We start from the raw sequence: 21,609 nt of genomic DNA, 5'->3' as shown, positions 1-21,609 counted from the left end.
CCAAAAGATTGATCTACCAAAGGCAAATAGGCTGTTCACTTTGCAAGGCAATTTTCTTAGTTTAGTAAATGTAGTGAAAATTCCCTTTTACAAAGTAAACCCAATCACAACCAAGGAAGATTAAAAAAAATATGTAAAACAGTATTTTTGCTTGCCCGTGATTGGATGATGGAAGTCAGCAGAGCTTCACCTCATACACTAAGCTAAGGGGAACTTCCTTTGCAAAGTGAATAGCCTATTTGCCCTTAGTAAATCAACCCCGAAGTCTAAATTCTGGAAATAATACTTTTAAGTTTCAGTTTGTTAATTCACTTTCTTTTTCTACAAAGAGGTACAGAAGAAATATATGACAATTTTAGCCAAACAAGATTCCATGAATGAAAGCAGCCACTGATTACAAAACAAGTTAGTGAGTCTTCCGATACAAGTATGGAAAGTTGAGGCTTACATCTGTCCCAGGTGTTGTGTTTTAGTATACTGGAAAGCAGTGTTATCAGGATCATGGGTTATAGTGTGAGGGGGCAATTAACATTAGGTGTTGGGTAAACCCTTTTTGCATTGAAAATTTATAGTGGAAGGCTGAGGATTTTGAAAATGCTATGTAGTTAGCTCATGTAAGGACAATATTCAGTATATGAATTGTGTCTGTATCTGTGCCATGCCTTTATTCATATTTTTCACCAAATGTACATGCAGGCCAAGCTGTTCAGAAGCTGGCAGTTCAGTTGGCATTTGAATACTAACTTGTATACTTGTTCTGGGTCAGTGGCTTACTGAAAGCCAGTCAACTAGTAATTTTCAGAACGAGAGATCTTATACAGGGGCTAACTGAAAAAACTTTGATGACACAGAAGTAGCAGCTGAATTCATGTGTGAAGTACCATAAGGAGCTCATGTAGCCAGTGTTTCTGTACAGGCTGGCCTGTGAAAGGTGGCAATTCCACAGTTACAAGTAGGGATGCACCGATACTAGTATTGGTATCGATGCCGAGTATTTGGGCGACTACTCGAACTCGCCCAAATGCTCAGATGCCAAGCCCGACACTTGAGCTTCCGGTAATAGGAAGCCGGGCAGCGAGTCATTACACACTGCCTGGGTTCCTGATTGGCCGGGAAGCCGTCTCCATGCTGTCTCGTCACTTGTGATGAGGGAGCATGGAGCCGGCCAATCAGGAACCTGGGCAGCGTTTCATTACACACACCCCGGCTACCTAATTGGCCAGAAAGCTGGCTCCATGCTTCCTCATCACCTGGTGAGGGAGGGAGCATGGAGACAGCTTCCCTGCTAATCAGGAAGCCAGGTGGGGAGTCATTACACGCCACCTGGCTTCCTTAATGGGACATCCGAAATCTGTATTCGGTATCGGTGAGTACCGAAAGAAAAAATATCGGTACTCGTAACTAAAAAAAACGGTATCGGTGCATCCCTAGTTACAAGCAGCAATAATTCACACATGTATAAAATTAGTCTTTTAATATGACTGGGCTCATAAATTAATGTAATGGTATTAGTTTTTCTTTCATGTAATAGTTTTTCTCTTGTGTGTATCAAATGAAATCTACATGCAAGTATGCTTAGCTCCAAACAAACCTTCTTTTTTCTCTTCAGACATGACAGTATGACAGAGTGACAACACTCTAAAAAACTCGTGCACGTGGGGCTCCTCCAGCTTTATAGACTCAATTAAGCTGTGATCATAAAACTGAAACTTGCCATCAGCAAGGGGATTGAATGAGAAGTCCACTGGTGGTGTTTTCTGGAATATACATGGACACACATACAAATCTAAATTAATAATTTAAAGAAGAAAGCACAGTCTGTAAAATGTATATAGATGATATACATATATGGAAACATATTATCCTAATCAGTATTTAAATTATCATATAAAATGAGACCACCCATGCAGTGCAATAAGGGAGGCTAAATCCAATCTCAAAAAGTAAGATTTGATCTCAATCCCCCCTATGTAAAAATTTAGAATGTTATTAAAAAACCGTTAACCAGAGGGATACAACCCATGGCAACTAATAAATATAGCTGTCATTCTCCTGGCCACTCTAAGTTGTTGGAAATTAATTGAAGGGTCAATTTACTGATACCTGATGATTTTCGTCTGCTGTTCGTCTGAGGTTGTATTTACCCAATTTAAGACCTACTAAGGACCAAATGATTTTTTTATGTCCTGATACTAAAAACCACAGAATCCAAGGAGTGTGTACTTTCTTTTACACAGGATTGTGTGTGTTTTTTTGCATTTTGGGTTTACATCTTCTTTAAAACTTAAAGTGACATTAAACCCTCAGATTTTTTAACATAAACCAATACTGTAATGTGTGCCTTACTGTAATCTATGGCTGTTTCCCTTCTCTTTGCTGCTCTTCCTTTTAAATCCTCATGTCTTCTCATGCTGGGGGAGAACTTCCCTTTGCAGCTGAGTGCCTCTTCCTGTAGTGCTGGCTCAGGTTGCAAACCTACACACAGACACCATGTATCCATTTCAGAGACAAGGCAGTCTGCTGCAAAACTGAAGTTCTGCCCAGCATGAGAACAGATACAGATTTAAAAGGAAGAGCAGCAAAGAGAAGGGAAACAACCATGGATTACAGTAAGGTGCACATTACAGTATTGTTTTATGTTAAAAAAATCTGAGGGTTTAATGTCACTTTAACTCCAGGCACCTTAAAAAGCTAAAAAAGACAGATAGGCACCAGTCGGGTTCTGGCATACAAGGAGGAATATGTCATCAAATATATTACACCAATCCAATGTAAAGGCTGTACTACTATTTTTTTGGCCAGGAATTCAGCTTTAAAAATATCACTTTTGAGTGGATATATTCAATTTGAAAACAGAACTAATGAGAATAACATTACAAATATGAAAAATTAGTAAGCTGTACATGATGCAGACACCAATATTGCAGAAAGCAGAAGTTGTTACCTCAGTAATTTCCACTTTTCGACCAAGTTCATCTCGTACTTCACCTATAGAACAAGTAAGATGCATTGATTAATTCAATAAAAAGAAAAAAATCCCCCCAAAGCCAAACAATGATGCAAATTTAGGCCTCATTAAAACTGGCAATGTCATACATGCTTTTATATGAATGTATAGGACATTTCTAAATGCATATTTTCATTGCAATGATATTACATGGTATACCTGTATTTAGGTGCATTCAATTTAGGTAGGTTAAAAAAATAAAATTCTGTACGTCCCGGAACAGATTAGATACTCTGAATGCATCTAAACTAAAAACAGATCTCATATGCACCTTAACTTAGAGCACAAAACATAATATTGTAAGGTATTTGCTATATAATGTATCCTGCAACACCGGAAAACATAAATCTGTTTATTGTTATTACCCCCCTGCATTGGGAATTACTGTATTCCAGCTGTACTGTCAACATAAACCATTAATAAAATAAATAGCAATTCACTGTACACTGCACAGTGTTCAATTTTAACAGAGCATGTACTTATATGACCTACTCAATTACATTATTTCACAAATTTAAAAAGAAAATTACATAAAAAAATGCATTAAAAATCTCCTCTAGATGTATGAGCAGTACACTGAATTGAGAGGAGGTGTCACTCGTGAAGGCAGCAGACCCAGAGGATGCAGAGCTATAACTCTTTTGATGCACCAATGATTTCCCATATATACATAGTGGGCAATTTCAGCAGTGAAACCACTGTGCTGTCTGGCAGGCTTGTGTAAAGTATAGAAATGATTGGCCAGAAATACAAATCTTTTGGCAACAATTCCCATATATGTACTTTAATGTTATATTTAGCAATTTGTCTGGAGTTCAACTTTAATGGTTTGGATCTCAGTCTAAGGAGCCCAAATAAAATAAACAGTATCAAAGGTCAATCTGTATATAAGTCATGTATCTTACGTACCATATAATCTGCCATTGATTGAACATTTGTTGAATGTCATTATGTTCTGAGTTAGTGTCCCTGTTTTATCAGAGAATATATACTCTATCTGTCCTAATTCTTCATTTAGAGTAGTGGTCCGAGCTTCAGCAGGAGTGCCCCTTTTGGAATAATACATTTTACGGTCCCAGTTGATAAAGTAACTATGTCCCAGGCGAATAACTTCAACACTTAAATAAAAAATAAAAAATAAATCAATCCATATTATACATTAATACAAATATTTAAAATGTATTTATAAAATGCTTAAAAATATAACAATAAAATATTTGTTAACTTGCATTAGATTGTAATTCAGATTCAGAATGAAGGTGTGATGCATAGATAACTTGTATAAACAGAAGCATGCCTTCAGTATAAAAAGGAATTTGGTAAAGCGTGATGGATTATGTTAATTATAGGAGGAAAAATAAAAAATGGATCATCCTTCTTAAAAAAAATATATATAGTATATACAATTTTAGGATTTATGAAAGCAGGTGCAGAATTAAAAAAATAACTAGTGGTAGCCATTATTACTACGGTATCTATACATTCTGAAATAGATGAGATTTTTTTTCCACATTATGTAGATCTTGTCAACTTCCTGCTTTTCAATACTCTATTCATCTTTGTCATCTTTGTCAACAACTTTAGGAACATGGCAGCAGGAGGAAAATGACTTAAGGTGAGATAGTAAGTAAAATTTTGATGAGCCTAGCATTCTATGACATTGCAAAGCCATTTTAACTACCATTTCACTGCGCAATGTGAATTCTTTAGTGGCTAGCAAGGGCACCACCACTGGAGCGGATATAGCTTTTATGGTTAATTAAGAGTAATAGCAGGTGTCTTCTGTCACACAGGAGTTTAACGTATAAATGGGTAAAACACAGTATAAGTTCATTTTAAGGGGCTGCAACAGCAGATAAAATGTATATTTAGTTTTTTACTTTTTCCAGTTCCCTCTTTGGCAACTAGTGTACGCTTGTGGGTAAAGTCAGCTGCAGAAGAATCTGCATAGAAGTATGCTCTGCAAATAACATGTTACCATCTCTTTCTCTGTTATTGATTGAATTAACAGATCAGTAGGATCTATGCAAAGAATGTGGCATGCATTTTTTAAAACCACATCCTAGTTCTGATTTTTGCATTAGTAAGCACTCATTTAGGACAAAAGTGCTTGAGTTGGCATGGATGAGTGGTATTTTAAACAGTAGACAAAAGGTACAGTTTCCAATAATGTTACGCTAACAGACTTTTCAGCATGAAAGATATCACAGTACAGTGCGGTCCCTAATGAACAGAACTAATATTGTTCAGCATGCCGGCCGCATAATTGTCCATAACCCGACTACTCTATATACTGTGTTTAATCATAATATAACATGATAACATTTTTATATTATAAGACATTTTTAAGGGTAGTGATGGGTAAAGCGCTCTCAAATCCCATAGGGCATTAACATGCTTGGGAGATGCCTTAAAGCTGTACGTAGCAATATGAAACAGTACAAATTTTAAGGACAGTCTCAGTCAAGGCATACTCTGGCAGCACAAATTTGGCTATGGAATAGATTATTTATCTTACAGTTAGCTTGGCCGACATATAATCAGCAACACCCCTACCTCCTTCATTTCAGTTTTTTTTTTCAAGTAGCATAGCAGCGACATATACGTGTTCATCAAATGGTAATAGACCTGTTTTGACCAACACATGGAAATTGGCCGGTAGTGTGGTGTGGCTGTCCCTGTTCTCGCTGATGCAGGATAGCAATTCAATAAAAGCTCTGATTAAGAATAAAGCAGATGATACAGCAGTGCAAAATTGGTGAGCAGCAGGACATTTTAATAGGGGAGAATTGTCCAAAATGTCCTAGCGGATAAGCAGTCATCAGTAGGACAAATTTAGAGAGCAAAGATGGGACCAAATTTAGTAGACAGAAAAAGCAGAGGCTTGGGCTTTACTACAAGAAATAAGATACAGAAGTCTAAAATTGGCAAGTAGCAGGACAGTTTTAATCAGGGATAATATCCAAAATGTACTAGAGACAAATAATACAGGTGGGTGTTTACTACAAGATTTAAGAGACTGCAGCTGATACATTAGAGGAAAATTGGGCCAACAGGGCAGTTGTAGTTAGGGATAATAAGCCTAACCGGTGTATGCCTAACTTTTTATTTTATCTACAGGGATTGGGGAATGAATATGAGTGATATAATGTGAGTTGATTTAGACATTGTTGTTGAATGTTTTCTTCAAACCCACAAAAGAAATGAAAACACCAATCCTGAAACAAAAGCTCACTTTTTTTAGGAAAACCCTTGCAACAAACAAAAAGGTGTTTAAACTAAAATAAAGGCCTTATCAACATACAATAAAAGCCAATAAACCCCCAAAATAATGAAAGCCCTAAAATACCACCCCTGAAGCAAAATTTTTTTTTACAAATGGAAGCCTAACATCAAAAAACAAAGTTTCATTTGGATGGGACAGAAGCCAAATCAACCACAAAATAAAATAAAAAATCCCCTAATAATAATAAAAAAGGCAGCAAAGAGTAAAGTTTCTTAGCTGACCTCTCCCTATGTAGTTTGTCAGCTTTCCCTATGACTTACCTTTAAAAGTGTTTAACAAAAATCCTCCCAGGTGAATCTGCACATATATATACGCTGCAACAGCGAATGTTGAACCTGCAGGATTCGCCACAAACCCATGGTACCCAAACCTCATCCCTGTATTTGGTTTTAATACTTTCCTAGTGTCTGACCAAAAACGTCTGCACAAAGACATTGTTTTCACATGATAACTAGGCAACCAGCTTTTTCAAAGGTTAAGGTCAGCAATGACAGCCTCCATATTTGTCTCAGCACATGTTGCCTAAGAAAGGTAATCAAGAGGTGAAGATTTTAAAGCGAAACAATTTTTTTTAATTCAAATGAATGTTATGTTGACAAAAAACAAACACTACACTAGGTAAACTACATGTATAAGGATTTCCAGAAAATTTATTGCAAAATCTTATAAGCTTCAACAATACAGCACTCTATGAAAGCCAGTGTAAAGGTTTGCCTTTACTTAAGTCATGTGATCTGTGCCAATATTGTAATAAGAAATTATGCAATTCCAGAGTCCTGATATTGTATATCAGGACTCTCACCAACTGAAACTCCCTTGTTCAGTAACTCGAACAACTAATCAGCTGACAGTTTTTTTATTTAGTCAAACCAATGAAAGCTGATCTGTGATTGGTTATTGTAGATTGCAGGGCCTAGCTGATTGTTATCGGTCACTGAAAACTGCTTGGTCAAAGATGACCTCTTTTAGTGGCATGACATTACACCACAATCTACTAGTGCTATAAAAGAACATAACTGTGTTTTTACTTTTATAATGTCAGCTTTGCTGAAAAAAACAAGTAATGCAAATGGATTGCCCTTTTTACAGTAATTTTGTTTTTCTTAAAGCTAAACTTCACCCTTTAGTTAATTCATTAAAAATCATTACATGCAGGCTAGTTAGCTATACCGATCATAAGTATGTCGAGGGATGGGAAGGGGAGTTGCAACAGAAGTGGACACTGAAAGAATGGCAACAGATGTGGGGGAATATGGCGAGCTGCTCTGTCAATGTTACAAATGCGGAGGTTGCCTATAAAGTGGTAATGAGGTGGTATGTGGTCCCAGCGCGGGTGGCTCGCCGGTTCCCTTCTTCCTCGAGTGCTTGTTTTCGAGGCTGCAGGGAGGTGGGGGATATGGTGCATGTGTGGTGGCGATGCCCATCAGGCACTCGCTTTTGGATTAAGATATTCAAACTGATTAGCTTCCTCTTTCATACACATGTTTCCAGAAACCTTCAATATGCCCTCTTCCATTTATCTATACTTGGGATGACAAAGCCACAGCGTGCCTTGTCGCACTTTATTTTTCTAGCAGCCAAGTTAACCCTGGCTGGCAACTGGAAGAAACAACAAATCTCGTATGTGGAATTCGACAATAGACTAGATCATGTCATGCTTAATGAACGCCTTTCAAGTATCCTAGACTACAAACATAGTAAATGTCTGGGTATCTGGGAGCCTTGGCTCATGTATCGCCACCCCAATATGGACCCAACAAGCTATCGGGGAATTTGACGTTTTTCGAACTTTGGGGCGGTTCTGGTGCAAGTAGGGGGCTGGACAGCCTCTGTTGCTGCTCAAAGTAATGAATGTTGATATGAGATGGGACCCACTACCACCACCATTAGCATTAGGGATACTATTACCCTTCTCTTCTTCCTTACCTGTCTCTTTTTCCTTCTTTTTCTTTCTGGGGGATCTCCCCCCACTATCTCTTTCTCCCTTATCCGTTTGGTTCCAACTTCCTCCCCTGGGTTCTCCCCTAAGGGTTTTTTTTGCTGCTGAAAATTTTACTACCTAGTATATGGTTACAGGCAAGATGCCCTCTTGCTCTTAGAATTTTAAGCCTTAGTCTATAATATTGCATTCATTTTGTTTGAACGGTTTTCGATCTAACTACTGGCTTAAAGGAGAACTATGCGGTTAAGGCTTTTCCCCATAGTTCTCCTTAGGGTAACGGGAGGACACAAACTAGCGTCCTCCCGTCACCCTAGGCTCAGTGTAGCTCGCGGTATACTGAGACGCTGCAGTATACCGCGAGCTGCTGCTCGCGGAATACTGAGACGCCGCAGCTGAAGCAGATCACGACAATTGTGCCGGGATCCGCCCAGCTGCATGACTGACAGCTGTAGCTGTAGCTGCAGAGCCAGCTGTACCCGCCCCTTCCCCCGTCCGTTCCGCCAGTCAGCGCTGACGGATAAGAGCGGGGAGGGGGGAATCCAGCCACTCCCCTATCACGGCAGAGAGTTGTGACAGGATCGAGAGGGGAGCGAACACCGGTAACTGTTCGCTCACCTCCCGATCTACTGAGCCGACCTGTGACAGTCTCATTGTCACAGGTCGGCTAGAACTATGAGGTGAGTGAAAAGAACTCACCTCATAGTTCTCCTTTAATTAGCTGTGAACCCATTAACCGTGTTTCCCTTATGTTAAACACTAATAAAAATATTGAAACAGAAAAATCATTACATGCATTGCAGCAGGTAAAAAAAAAAATCTTAATCTCTCTACATATTAGCCACCAGTAACCGCCCATAGCTGCACTCGGATTGATATAGGCAGCACTTTAAGTCATGTGCATGTTGGCCACGATGTATTATTACAAAGAATTGTAGTGTTTAAATTTTCTTACTTTTTAAACTTTAAAGGTAACATAAAAGTTAATTGAACTCTATGCACAACACTGCGTTGTGATGTGCTGCCGCGTTGTAACACGTTTTTGTGTGCTGCGTAGAAATGCAGACATGCTGCATTTTTATGCAATGCACACCAATGCCCTTGCATTGTGTGAATATGGCACATGGAAAACCTTTCTTTGTTAGTGTTCTGGCACTGAACCTGCAAAGATCAATACAGATTAAAGCAGCTCAGCAATTCTGGTGTGATTGAGCCCTAAGCCAATCAAGCTCTACTGTAGTGCATAGTGTTTTCTATCTTACACTAAGAGCTTTTGAAATAAAGGAGAGAGCAGACAGTCTGAAGAGAGGCCTCGGGAAATTCAAAACCTGGCTGTTCTGTCTGTTAGCAACACCTGTATCACAAGAATTATACATCTTATGGAAGTTTAAACAGCTTCTACATTTTAGTTGTGTAGATAATGATTTTCTTGGGGGTCCATTTTAAATTTTACAGAATAGTTTTTTTCATGAGCAGTGAGCTGCTTTCCAATTACAACAGTTCTTACATCGTCAATGAGTTTGGCCCTATGAATGCATTTTTGCAGGGAAACAAACAGGGATACTTAATAAAAAGGTAGCAACAAAATACCTACCAATTACTAGGCACATGAAATATGTGCAAAACACTTTTGATATCTTGAATAAACGACATAGCAAAAACAAGAGGTAATGTGACTTTTTTGTGTGCAATATCTCAGACAAAACAACCGCAAATGAGCACTTCCAAACTAAACATGACTCATATTTAACAGCAAAAGGCGTTTACAGAGCCCTTGCATTACAGTAACTCTAAATTACCAATCTAAGTTACTGAAATGGTCTGCAGAAACCAGAAGCTCCTGCTTATACAATAGTTTGACATTTGTGGTCTGTGACTCGCATCCAAAATGCCAAAAGGAATGACGGAACAAGAGATTTTATTTTTAAAATTAAATCTAGTCTATTCTGACAACTCTGAGAGGCAAGACCAGGAGAGAAGCTAACATGAAGGTGCTATCAACTTTTTCACCCAAAATGCACAGATTTTCAATACAATATGTTAATCTTGGGTGAAACTTGTGCAAATCTTAGGTAAAACATTGTTAAATAGTGTGTAGGCTTATTTTCTACTGCTCAATATATGAAATATGCAAATCCTTGAAATGCTGCCAATAGCTAAAAGTAGTATCAAACTCAAATTTATTTTCCAATAATGAATCCAGATCAAACAAATATACATTGCCCAGCAAAGCATTGCTTGACATTTTTGCCCAAACACTCACAATAATGATGTTTCTGAACAGCTGTTTCCAAGTCTCCTAACTCAGCTCCCCTGAACTTCCTGTCCAGTACAAGATCACAAGGGACAGAGGGAGAAGGTATCTTGATTTGGTGTGACTGTGTGTTTGTGTAGACACACACAGCTTAGTAGCACACACAAAGGTGAATGCATAGCACTCTGCTTTAAAGTCACTCTAAAACAGGAAGTCAGGACCAGTGCTCAGGGGGCCAGCTAAACCTGCAGGAAACTAAAACGTTTAAACATCCTGGAGCAGTATCCATTGTAAGTGATTTCATCAGCATTTGAAATAGCCTAAAATTCTTTTGACATTAATATCACTTTAAAGCAGAACTTTACCCCAGAATTAGACTCACCATTATCCTCTTACACATACATACACACACCCCACGCAAGCCTTTCACACAATGGCATTTATTTCTTCAGGTGGCGAGTACATATTTTGGTGGCACTGGCTCCCACTTCTTCATTCCTCACCTAGTAGAGGATGATGACATTCCTGCGGTCCCTCAGCAAACTGGGCCACACTTTAAAAGGGTTTTTGCTTTTCTCTGGATGGAATGTGAGTTTAGGATTCGGAGGTGGTTTAATTTTCTCAATTTATTTGTGTTATTTTGCCTTTTTTCAACCTATGTAACAATGTAACCTGGTCCTTGATGCAGGTATGTACCGAACACTTGGATTACAATTGCAAAATAAAAATACATCTTTTTTTTGTACTCGTGGCATTCTTAAAGAGGGACAACATGGGGAAATGTGCATGTAATGCAAATATGTACTGCATTTGGTTGTTTTTTTGGTGTGGGCGTACAGCTCCAAGTATATGATATGAATAGAACACGGCACTCCAATTACAAATATGATGCGTCTTTATTGACGTGAATGCGACATATCACACAAGTGCAAAGCCTTGCCTCCAGAAGTGGATCCCGTGACCCCGAAACGTTGCACTTGTATGATATTTCCCATTCACGTCAATAAAGATGCATCATATCTGTAATTGGAGTTCGGGGTTCTATTCATATGATGTGCATGTGACGGTGCCATCTGTCGACCACTGCTGCACCCGCCTGCTTATTCTTGAATTAAGCGGTCAGGAGTGCAATGGTCATATGGACTTCAGCTCCAAGTGTAAACTTCTACATTTGGACCTATACTGCACCACATAAATTCTCGCTTTGGGGGGCCTGCTGGAGAGGGCAGCTAGTCATGTAGAATCTACCTGGAATGGCACTCAAGGACATAGTGATATGAAGAAGCACATTTACCGCTCTTTTTTTAATATTCTGACCTTCCTTGTCTTAATAAAAGTCTCCCAGGCCCATCTCACACCCTGATTTGCATAACATATAAATGTAAACTTATTTCTGAATTTTTCAAAACAGAATTCCTGACTGTCAGCATTAAAGGAGTCTGCCAAATGTTAATTGTGCTTTGGAGATACCGCTAATGTAACATAATCCAGCCAATTAGCTGTAAAAGCTGACTAAAACATAGCTGGATAGAGATAATTAAAGACAAAAATAAGATAAAGATGGTGATTTGTCTTGGGAAAGTGTGAGGAGTTTCCATTCTGAACAATGAGGTTTTACATAAATTGTATTACATAACTGAAAAGTTAAAAATAATAGCTCAAGTAGATGCAGCACTGAAGACATGGCAATAAAGTACTTATTATAAATTTAGGTTGACATTGTATTGTGTGACATGAAAACATTTGACTTGGCATAGTAAAAATATATTTTATTCACAAAAGAGGCCTGTGTTTATAAGATGGTACAAATGATGTGCATTCTAGGAAATGAGCCTCTTGCTGGGAAAACAAATAGAATTGCAAAAAATAAGCACTCTCCTTTCTAATGCCTAAAACATATTAACTCGTTTAGCAGCAGCAACATGATTTCATGCCACTTTAATAAGGTTATGCAGTATGTAGACAAAAGAGACAGTTCCGAAACCAAAAGGCTAAGGGCTTGAATTCATGGAGGGCTTTTTAGGCAATTATAGGACCTTCACAGACACTTAAAATTGTGTAAAAATATCATATTTTATCAAAGGCATTAAAAATACGAATACGAAACATAAAAATATATATGCATATTGGTGCTCAGCCTCAACTTGGTAAGCATGAACCTCGTATACAGAGATGATGACAAGTTATGATCAGTGAGTCCTTAGTTGGAATCAATGAGCGGTTACTGTTGTAGAAAATCTTCTACGAGTTTTGCCACAGCCGTGGCTTCATCAGGAGGAACAAGTTATGATCAGGGAGTCCTTAGTTGGAATCAATGGACGGTTACTGTTGTAGAAAATCCTCTACGCATCTCGCCACAGCCGTGGCTTAATCAGGAGGAACATTTGATGTGGATGATTGTAACCATATATGAATATAGCAGCAGCTATTCTCCCATTGGAGTGAGCAAAACAGGACTGCAGAGGCTTCAATAATCACAACCTTGGTTCCACCTAGGGGGCCGCAGGAGAAAACTGAGCAATGAGGAGATGACTGCAATCGAGATGATGCCTGTTGATTCAAATAGCATAGTATCTCACATTTGCTGCTCATCTTGGAAAGCCTCAACACATATGCATTGCTATTTGAATCAACAGGCATCATCTCGATTGCAGTCCTCTTCTTGTTGCTCGGTTTTCTCCTGCGTCCCCCTTTTGGCTTCAGAACTGTCTTTGTCTACATATTGCTTCATGGGTGTGGCTGTAGGACCTTCCCCTCTTGAACATAATCTTATTACTAAATAGGGTTATGCAGCTTATTAGACTGGAATTTTACATAAGTTGGCCAGACTAAAGTGATAACTGAATTTCAAAGCACCCTTGCATACTAATAAAACAGGTTCTTGGTCCATTGAATGTGAGGAATCACTCAGCGACTTGGCATGTAATACGGATAACCACTGTTTTAAACAAAATGCATTTTGTAAGCATGAAAATGTTTTATTTTAAATACATTTTTTTCATATAATCAAAATAATTTTACACAGATTTGTGAATGAACTAGTAAAGGGTGTGGTCATAAGCACCCCAAAGAACAAGTCAGATCTATCCTGGAATATTATAGTACAAAAAGTCTAAAAGCGGTGTTTGTCCAGAGTAAAAATTGCCATGTAGTTTTAATGTAAAAATTGAAAATGCCTAATAGGTCTAATTTTCATGGTTATTCTATAATATAGTTGCACATGAACTGATACACTATCAATATACCTATATCAGCTATGTTTTTATATCAGAAAAATATAAGGGAGCCTGTTCATTCCGCATTAAATCCCAACTCCAGCCAAAGCATTCTATTTTGTTTTGAATAGAACAGGAAGAGTTAGAGCTTTAGTCAGGTATTTATTGCTTTGTCCCTGCCAAAAAGATGTCTCATTTCCAGAAAGGATAGCAAGTTGGTCAAAACAATTACACATTATTAGTAGTTTTGACAATTATTTATTGTGTTTGATGCCTTCCAGTTCCAGTGATGACTGCACCCCCTGTTTTTGTAAGGGTGCCAAAGGGACTTGAAATAAGGGAAAATCTACCCAGTGGGGTCACAGACCAAAATAAAAACCTGGCAGAATTCGTGAAGCTGAACTCTGTCCAGTGACCCACCTGATCCCAGATAATCTACAGCTTTTATTTTTTTTAAATAAAGTTTATAATGCTTATCTCAATCCATGGCTCTGTAATCTAAGCCTTTTGATGAAGGTAACCAGTCTGCTGAAGTTGTTTTGTATGCTGGTCTTTGTGCAGCCGCCGGCCTTCATGCCATGCCCTCATACCAACATTATCACTGCAATTAGTACAGGATCATTTGATTGACTGCTTGCCATGCAAATGGAAAGCATCCATGTAATCAGTATGGTATGTGAATACTGCCAGATGTACCCTACCATTTTTCAGCGCTAAAAACTATAGGCCTGAGACTTTGGATCGTGGATAAAGAGAACTTTAAGTCGGTCTCAGAAAGTGGATGGAGGAGTAATCCAGTGTTCTTTTGTTTTAGTTTTTTTTCTGCCTGCATTCAGCTTTAACCCTTTGACATACACGAGTTAGCTATTCTGCACATAATTGGCACGGTCTCCCACCTAATGCAGCTGTGTAATGAATAGGAGGAGAAGTGACACAGTGAGGTTGGATTCTGAAGTGTTTTTACTGTATAACCTGTTGGATGGGAAACCAAGATTTTACAGAAGGTAGAGGGCACATATCTCATACAATATGAACTGATTGCTAAAAGAAAAATGCTTGAAGTTTTATTTGATACAGTATCTTGTATTTAAAAAGAACCTGTGGGGTCTATACCAAGTTGTTTTTAAAGGTACAAGCTTTGGTGCTTGCTGCAGGTCAATGACTTACGTAAACAAACCCAGCTGCTATGGAAAAGCCATACCTGGAAAAGAACATAGGACATATTTAGAAAGCACCACCGAATACTACTCAGATGCTGAGAAATGTTCTGCTGCAGTTTGAAAGGAAAATTAAGTTGGTGGGAGTGTCCTATTCAGCTCTCACTGTTTCCTCCCTCTGACCATCAACTACTACAGGATACAATACCAACACGGAGGTCAGCGGGAGCAGTCAGTGAGAGCTGTGGGAACTCAGATTACTGATACTCCTGGAAGTCACTTTGGACTTCAGCAGAAGAATTCTCAGCATCTCAGTGATGTCCGGTGGCAAAGGCACCAGGAAAGGTAAGTATGTCCTGTTTTCTTTTATAGGAATAGATTGCTGTTTAACATTTTTCTAAAGGGTCACCTTCTCTCTAATTAGTAAAGAAAGTATAAGGATGACACACCTAGTGTAAAAGTATGTCAGCAATGACAGCAGACAAGCAAAACAAATGGCAAACGCACTCATCAATTTGTTACCAGCTTTACAGAAAGGTGCACATGGAAGGGCCTAATACAGTACAAACAGCAAAAAGTTTTCCCAGCAGTTAATTTTTAACTTGGCCAATATACATGATTATAGTGAATGATGTCAAATATGCGTGTCCTGCTTTTTTTGCATGCTGGCTGGCGAGTGTGCAGGGAAAACTTTTTGCTGTTAGCAATGACAGCAGGACACGCATATTTGACACCATTCCCTATAATCATGTATATTGGCCAAGTTAAAAATTAAATGCATTTAAAAACATTGCATCTAGAACTATTGATCACATTTAAAAGGTTGAGTACCCTGAAGCAAGGGTGGCCAAACTTCAGCACTCCAGCTGAGGTGAAACTACAAACCAAGCCTCTGAATATTACACCTGTCACTGTCAAGAGTATTGAAATGCCTAATGGAATTTGTAGTTTCACCACAGCTGGAGGGACAAAATTTGGCTACCCCAGCTCTAGAAGGATGTAAACCATACTTCAGCATAAAACACTATGAAGAAAGCATAGTTAAGATATGTGTTGTAGAACATTTTAGCTACTAAGCAGTCACAGTTAGTGTGCACACATAACAATTTTTTAATAGCACATTATGTTGACATTTGTTCCCCTAACTAATTTGTATTAAGAAATAATGTAAATGGAAACGTTCCATTAAGACTTTATGTACATTCAAACATATTTACAAAACAGCTATTAAGATCTATAGGACTATGCTATAAACAAAGCATTTTGGGAAAATGTGCATATGATAATGAGGGCAACAAGAACTTAAATTAAATGGGTGAGCTGCAGGGTGACAAAGGGACAATACTACAGTGACTATTATATGAGGTACGCCAAGCCTGGGTGCTCAGGTGCAGGAGTGACAATGCTGCCCCCACTGCTTACCTGTCAGCTGCTGAATGAAGCAAGAGGGAAACAAAATTGTGGACACAATTCAATGAAAATGATCATTAATAAGAAAGGAAAAAACAAAGTTAATTTTACTGTGGAGTGCTGATTTCACTACTGGTGAGGAAAGCTTACAAAGCTACAGCTGAAAGAACTAAAAGTTACATAAAATTTCAACAATATGGCTTAAAATCAAAACAAATGCAGTCACAGTATGATATGACAATCTGAACTTTGAGTTCCCATTTGTTAACTCTTATTTTCTTCTAGACTTAATAATTTGATCATTTAAACCAGACACAGGCAACCTACACATGACCCACAACAATTGGCAACAGATGACTGTAACTTGAGCAGAACTCAGATTTATATAGAATTGAATTCTTGGCTGTGCATGTTTAAGTGTAATCATTACACAAAATAAGCAATTCAAAGGCATTTTCTCCTTGGCTTACCTTACGTAAAGCGAAATGGGCACTACAGTATTCAGTATGATGATGTAAGACCAGAATGTGAGGAATCCTGAGAAAACAGCGCTATTAACCACCTCTTCCCAATATAAGTAGACTCTGAAACGACTGCCCACATGGTGCTCCCAAATAGAATTCCCAACAGCTAAAATAATCCCCATGCACACCAGGAAACCAAATATCTGTAATACAAATTGAAAAAAAAAAGAACTGTAAAAATGAGCACAGATATTTAACTGTCTCCAGAACCCACTGTCACCAGAAAGATAATACAAAACTTAAAAAACAAGACAGAAGTCCTAGAGGTGAGCATGGGAGGAGTTGACAATGGAGCTAGAAAGCAGGAGGTCTTTGGAAGAGCGGAGGGGATGGTTAGGGTGATACGTTGAAGATATAGCCGGGGCAGAGTTGTGGATGGCTTTGTAAGTGGTTGTCAAATTTATTCCTTTGGGCGATTGGAAGAGAAAGGATTGCCAGAGGGGGGTGGCTGACATAGAGCAGTTAGTTAGGTGAATGAGTCTAGCAGCAGAATTCATGATAAACTGAAGAGGGGATAGCCTGTGTAGAGGTAGGCCAATGAGGAGGGAGTTGCAATAGTCAGGATGAGAGATAACAAGTGAGTGGATGAGTAGCTGTGTGGTTTAATTAGGAAGTAAGGGGCGTATTTTTGAGATGTCATGAAGGTGAAGGCGGCAGGATTTGGATAGTGATTGGATGTAGGGCAGAAAGGTGAGGTCCGAGTGAAGGATGACACCCAGCACTTTGGCATTGGGGGAGGGAGGGATAGTAGTGTTATCAATCCCAATGGAAAAGTTGGGTGAAGGTGCACAGGTGGGAGGAAAATCATGAGTTCAGTTTTTGAAAGATTACGTTTTACGATTTAACCCCTTCGTGACGGGAGACGTACAGGGTACGTCCCGGCACTTTGATTCTCAGCAGTTACCAGTCATTAATGAATGCCTCAGTATTGAGGCATTCATTAATGAAATAATTAAGCTTTTTGTAAAAGCTTCTACCTTTCATTAATGAAAGAATGAAGCCGTTACATGCAATTTGCGATCCTGTATTTGACAGCTGAAAATAGCAGAGAGGTAGCAGTGACTCACCTCTCTGCTATTTGTTTTAACAGCTCGAGAGCGATGTTTAGATACATTTCACTCAAAAGATACAATGTATATCTTTTGAGTGAAATGTATCAGTTCTGATCGTCTAGGCACGATCAAAGAGCTTTTAGGGAGATCTGAATCTGACTAAAGTCAGGATCAGTCTCTAAGGTTATTATTAGCTGTTCCTAAGTTTGGAGCAGCCTAATAGCAAAAAAATATAAAATAAAGTTAATTTATCAAGCAGTCATAGTGACTGCTTGATATAAACTGACAAGAAAAAAAATAAGTTTTTTTTTCGTTATTTTTTTATTTTATTCAAACTAAGTGAGGGGTTAGGTACCCATATGTGATATAATTATATCTGTCCTCTAAAAAACTATATATAATATGTGTGGGTACATTTAGTAAGAAAGTATATTACTGCTGTGGAAGAATCACACAGCAAAAAATGTAAAAAGTGCATCAGTCATTTATGAACAGAAACTGAAAACTAGCTCAGTCATGAAGGGGTTAAAGGACAATTAACAGATTTTAAGGACGATTCAAGAAAATTGTTTAAAGGATGTTGTGCCCAGCTAAAGGTGGCCATACACTCTACAACCATCGCAAGACTTTAGTCTTGCGATGGTTGTAAAGGGATTAAAAAAACGTACGATCTGCCTATCTTGGACAGGCAGATCGCACTCTCGATCATCGCAAGCCCACCCCCCTGAGGGGCGGGCTTCCGATGACCGCAATGCTGAACGGGCAGTGTGCGCACACCGGCCCGTTCAGCATTTATCTTCCGAGCACCGTTCTAACCAGCCGAGAATCGTACGATTCCCGGCTGGTTTTCGAACATGCTGGTTCGACAGAAGACGTGCGACCGTACAGTAGAAACGGTCGCACGTCTCCGTTCACACTGCTCGATTATCGTACGAAAAACCGATCGCATACGATTATCGTACGATAATCGTGCAGTGTATGGGCACCTTTAGACCAAAAGATGAAGTAAAGTAAGAATGCCATTTTGGTAATTGATCAAATAAACTATTAACACTTTTATTTCTGAAAGCATTCTTACCGCATTTTTTCACACCTGCCCAAAACCTTTGCACAGTACTGTACACTGTAATTCAAATTTTTAGTGCACAAAGTTCTTAGATGACACCATAAGGTTAGTTGTTTTTGACTTTGACTTGTGTTTGGATTACGCACAATCTTATGGTCCCATCTAAGAACTTTGATTTGGATTTCAGTGCATTACTGATGGTCTAAGCTGGACACAGCATCCTTTTAACAATTGAGTTTGGTGAGAAAGTGACACTTGCCCCTTATGAGATCTTTTAACACTGGGTTGTCTGTATTTATGCAGACTCTAAGGTAGGGTGTTGATTTGCTTTAATTGTTAAATCCTGATTAATCTGTTAAAGATACTTGAGGGTTGTGGAAGAGAACTACTGATATTAAGGTGCCCAAGCATATCAGATCTCCATCATCAGGTACTCACACATTATTCAGGTTTGGACAATTGGACTCCCTATTCAGCCCTGAACATTACAACAGATCTGCATTCAAAAATTCTAGTCTATTTTTTTTTTGTTGACACTGACTTAATAGAAACACAGCAGGCCAAATATAAATAATTTATTATCTGATTGAAAATTATCTGAACTGAAGAGGGATGGGAACTGCAGGGAGGAGAATCTTCTCACCGGAGTATAGAGTACATATTTATAGCTATCATATTCACTGATATATTTACAGGTAGGAAAAAAATTCAAATTTTGTACTTACCATGAAATATATTTCTTGACATAGTAAATCATTGATGTGTGGGTTATGTTGCTGCCTTCCGGAGGTGGACAACAAACAACAAAAACAGTTGAAGGCCAGCCCACTATAAGCACGTCTCTAACTGTCATGTCTCAGTTTTGTGAGCAAGCAGTGCATAAGGTCAAAACACAGAGAAGTAAATGACCTGTGTCCCACAATGCACTTCAAGAAAAAGATTTAGATTTAAAGAAGTACAAAAATCTTATTTTCCTCATCATGCAGTAAGGGACAGAGGGATATAGTACATCAAAGACATGTGAGACGTCCAAAAGTGTTTCAACTGAGGGGTGGCAAAAAACTGTATGGTAAAAGCTGAAGCCTAGGATTGGCATCCTTAAACTCAGGGAAGGAATTTCAGACAAAGAATGTTCCAATCAAAGGTCAAACCAATGAACAGCTGGGGGTTGGTGCAGAATACCCTTAACCCTTGAATGCAGGAAAAGGGAGATCCAAAATAAAACAGCCCTCTCATAAGCAATCTAATGGGAGTGAGGAAAGGAGACCTTTAATGACAAAGAAAAGGGTAGGAGTGCCAAGTCCCTTTTAAGGAAGTGGAAGTGAGGATACACAGTAATGCAATAGACAAACAAGGACCTCAGAACGAATGGGTGAGAAGGAGACGCCTCACCAATAGCTTACCATTACACTTACACCAACAGCTGACACAGAGGTGGGACAGTCAAAATACTCATATATACACACATACGCATATAAAATCAGTTTACCAGCTAAGGAAACTCTGTATTTAGATTTAATTATCAGATTACTGTGTCTGTTGCTCTTCCAGGGAGGTACTTAACTAACAAATTGATATTTCCTTCAGAGGAAGAAAAATAAATTGTATTATTAATATAAATAATACATTTATTTATAAGCTACAACCGCTTTGCTGTCTGGCATAAAGAAACAGACTTCAGCCGTGAAAGGTGAAGTCTTAGAATGCCTGCAGAAAGAAGGGGGATTCAATATAAAGACTGACGCATATGCACAGATAAAGAAAAAGTTTAAAGATGAATGAGAAGGGAAAAGAGAATTACCATCCTTTCTAGAAACCAGTATAAGAACATAGGATCTGTTAGATCACGGATCAACTGTGCATAGTCCAAAAACCAGAGTCTGCAACTCAAGAAACAAATACGTACTGAGGGACACTACAAAAGGAAACATTTTAATGAGTTCCCATTAGTCTTACAATCCCTTAGAAGGAAAATGGGATAGTGTTTGTTATACTAAAGAGAAATTACCTTATTATAACATGAAACGTCCATAAACTAGGACACTGAAACATCTCAGTAAGAATCTATGAAGAATTCTACGAAGGGGAAGCAAGGAGGACTATTTGGGACGTAATAGTCAGTGCTGTGATAATGACCCGAATCCTTCAGAAGCTCAAGTCAGATGATGTCTATCAACCATGTAGATCGAGAGATCCCTCTTAAGAAAGACAGGTCTCAGGAGATATAAGCTTCACTAGAGTGTAGTAATCCAAAAATTAAATAGACTCTTTAGTAAAAGAAGGGGAAGAATACCCCAAACCAGGCTCCAGGTAACATAGAAGAATAAAGTCCCAGGGTGAAGAGAGCCTACATAATTCAGGATTACGTACAATGAGGTACTGAGATCCAAAAAATGAAGAAAAATTTCAAGATCAGAGTAAAAACTGCAGGTGAACCTGAGCCTTAAGACTGAAATGTAGTTTCCAGAAAAATTTTGTAATGGTAAAATGGGGGGTATGGTTTTAAATAGAAGGTTTACAGCTGCAAAATCTGTGGTCCACATAGGAAAAAGAGTAAGGCTCTTTAAGAGTTAGTGTAGCTGTAGACTAGAATCCTTCTACGTCATCACCAGATCTCCTACAGTGAAATGGGCACCCGGAACGAAATTTAAGACGGTTGGGTATGCCACTTTTAAGAGCATCACCAAGAAGATGCTTTC

At 38.6% G+C, this 21,609-nt stretch overlaps 1 protein-coding gene across 1 annotated transcript in view; it reads right to left on the bottom strand.

Annotated features, from left to right (window-relative positions):
* Positions 1-21,609, bottom strand: part of LOC108796986 (probable phospholipid-transporting ATPase IM) — a 209,310-nt gene that overhangs the window by 47,437 nt on the left and 140,264 nt on the right. The window contains exons 11-14 of the mRNA XM_018568555.1: positions 16,739-16,935; positions 3,917-4,125; positions 2,945-2,988; positions 1,592-1,757 (exon numbers count right to left, since the gene is read on the bottom strand). Of these exons, the coding sequence (XP_018424057.1) occupies positions 1,592-1,757; positions 2,945-2,988; positions 3,917-4,125; positions 16,739-16,935 (616 nt within the window). The remainder of the gene's footprint in view (positions 1-1,591; positions 1,758-2,944; positions 2,989-3,916; positions 4,126-16,738; positions 16,936-21,609) is intronic.

Source organism: Nanorana parkeri, unplaced genomic scaffold, assembly GCF_000935625.1.
Source record: "Nanorana parkeri isolate BGI_ZX_2015 unplaced genomic scaffold, ASM93562v1 scaffold1207, whole genome shotgun sequence".
Taxonomy (NCBI): domain Eukaryota; kingdom Metazoa; phylum Chordata; class Amphibia; order Anura; family Dicroglossidae; genus Nanorana; species Nanorana parkeri.
Note: the sequence above shows the minus strand (reverse complement) of the source record. Positions and strands in the feature narration are given on the sequence as shown.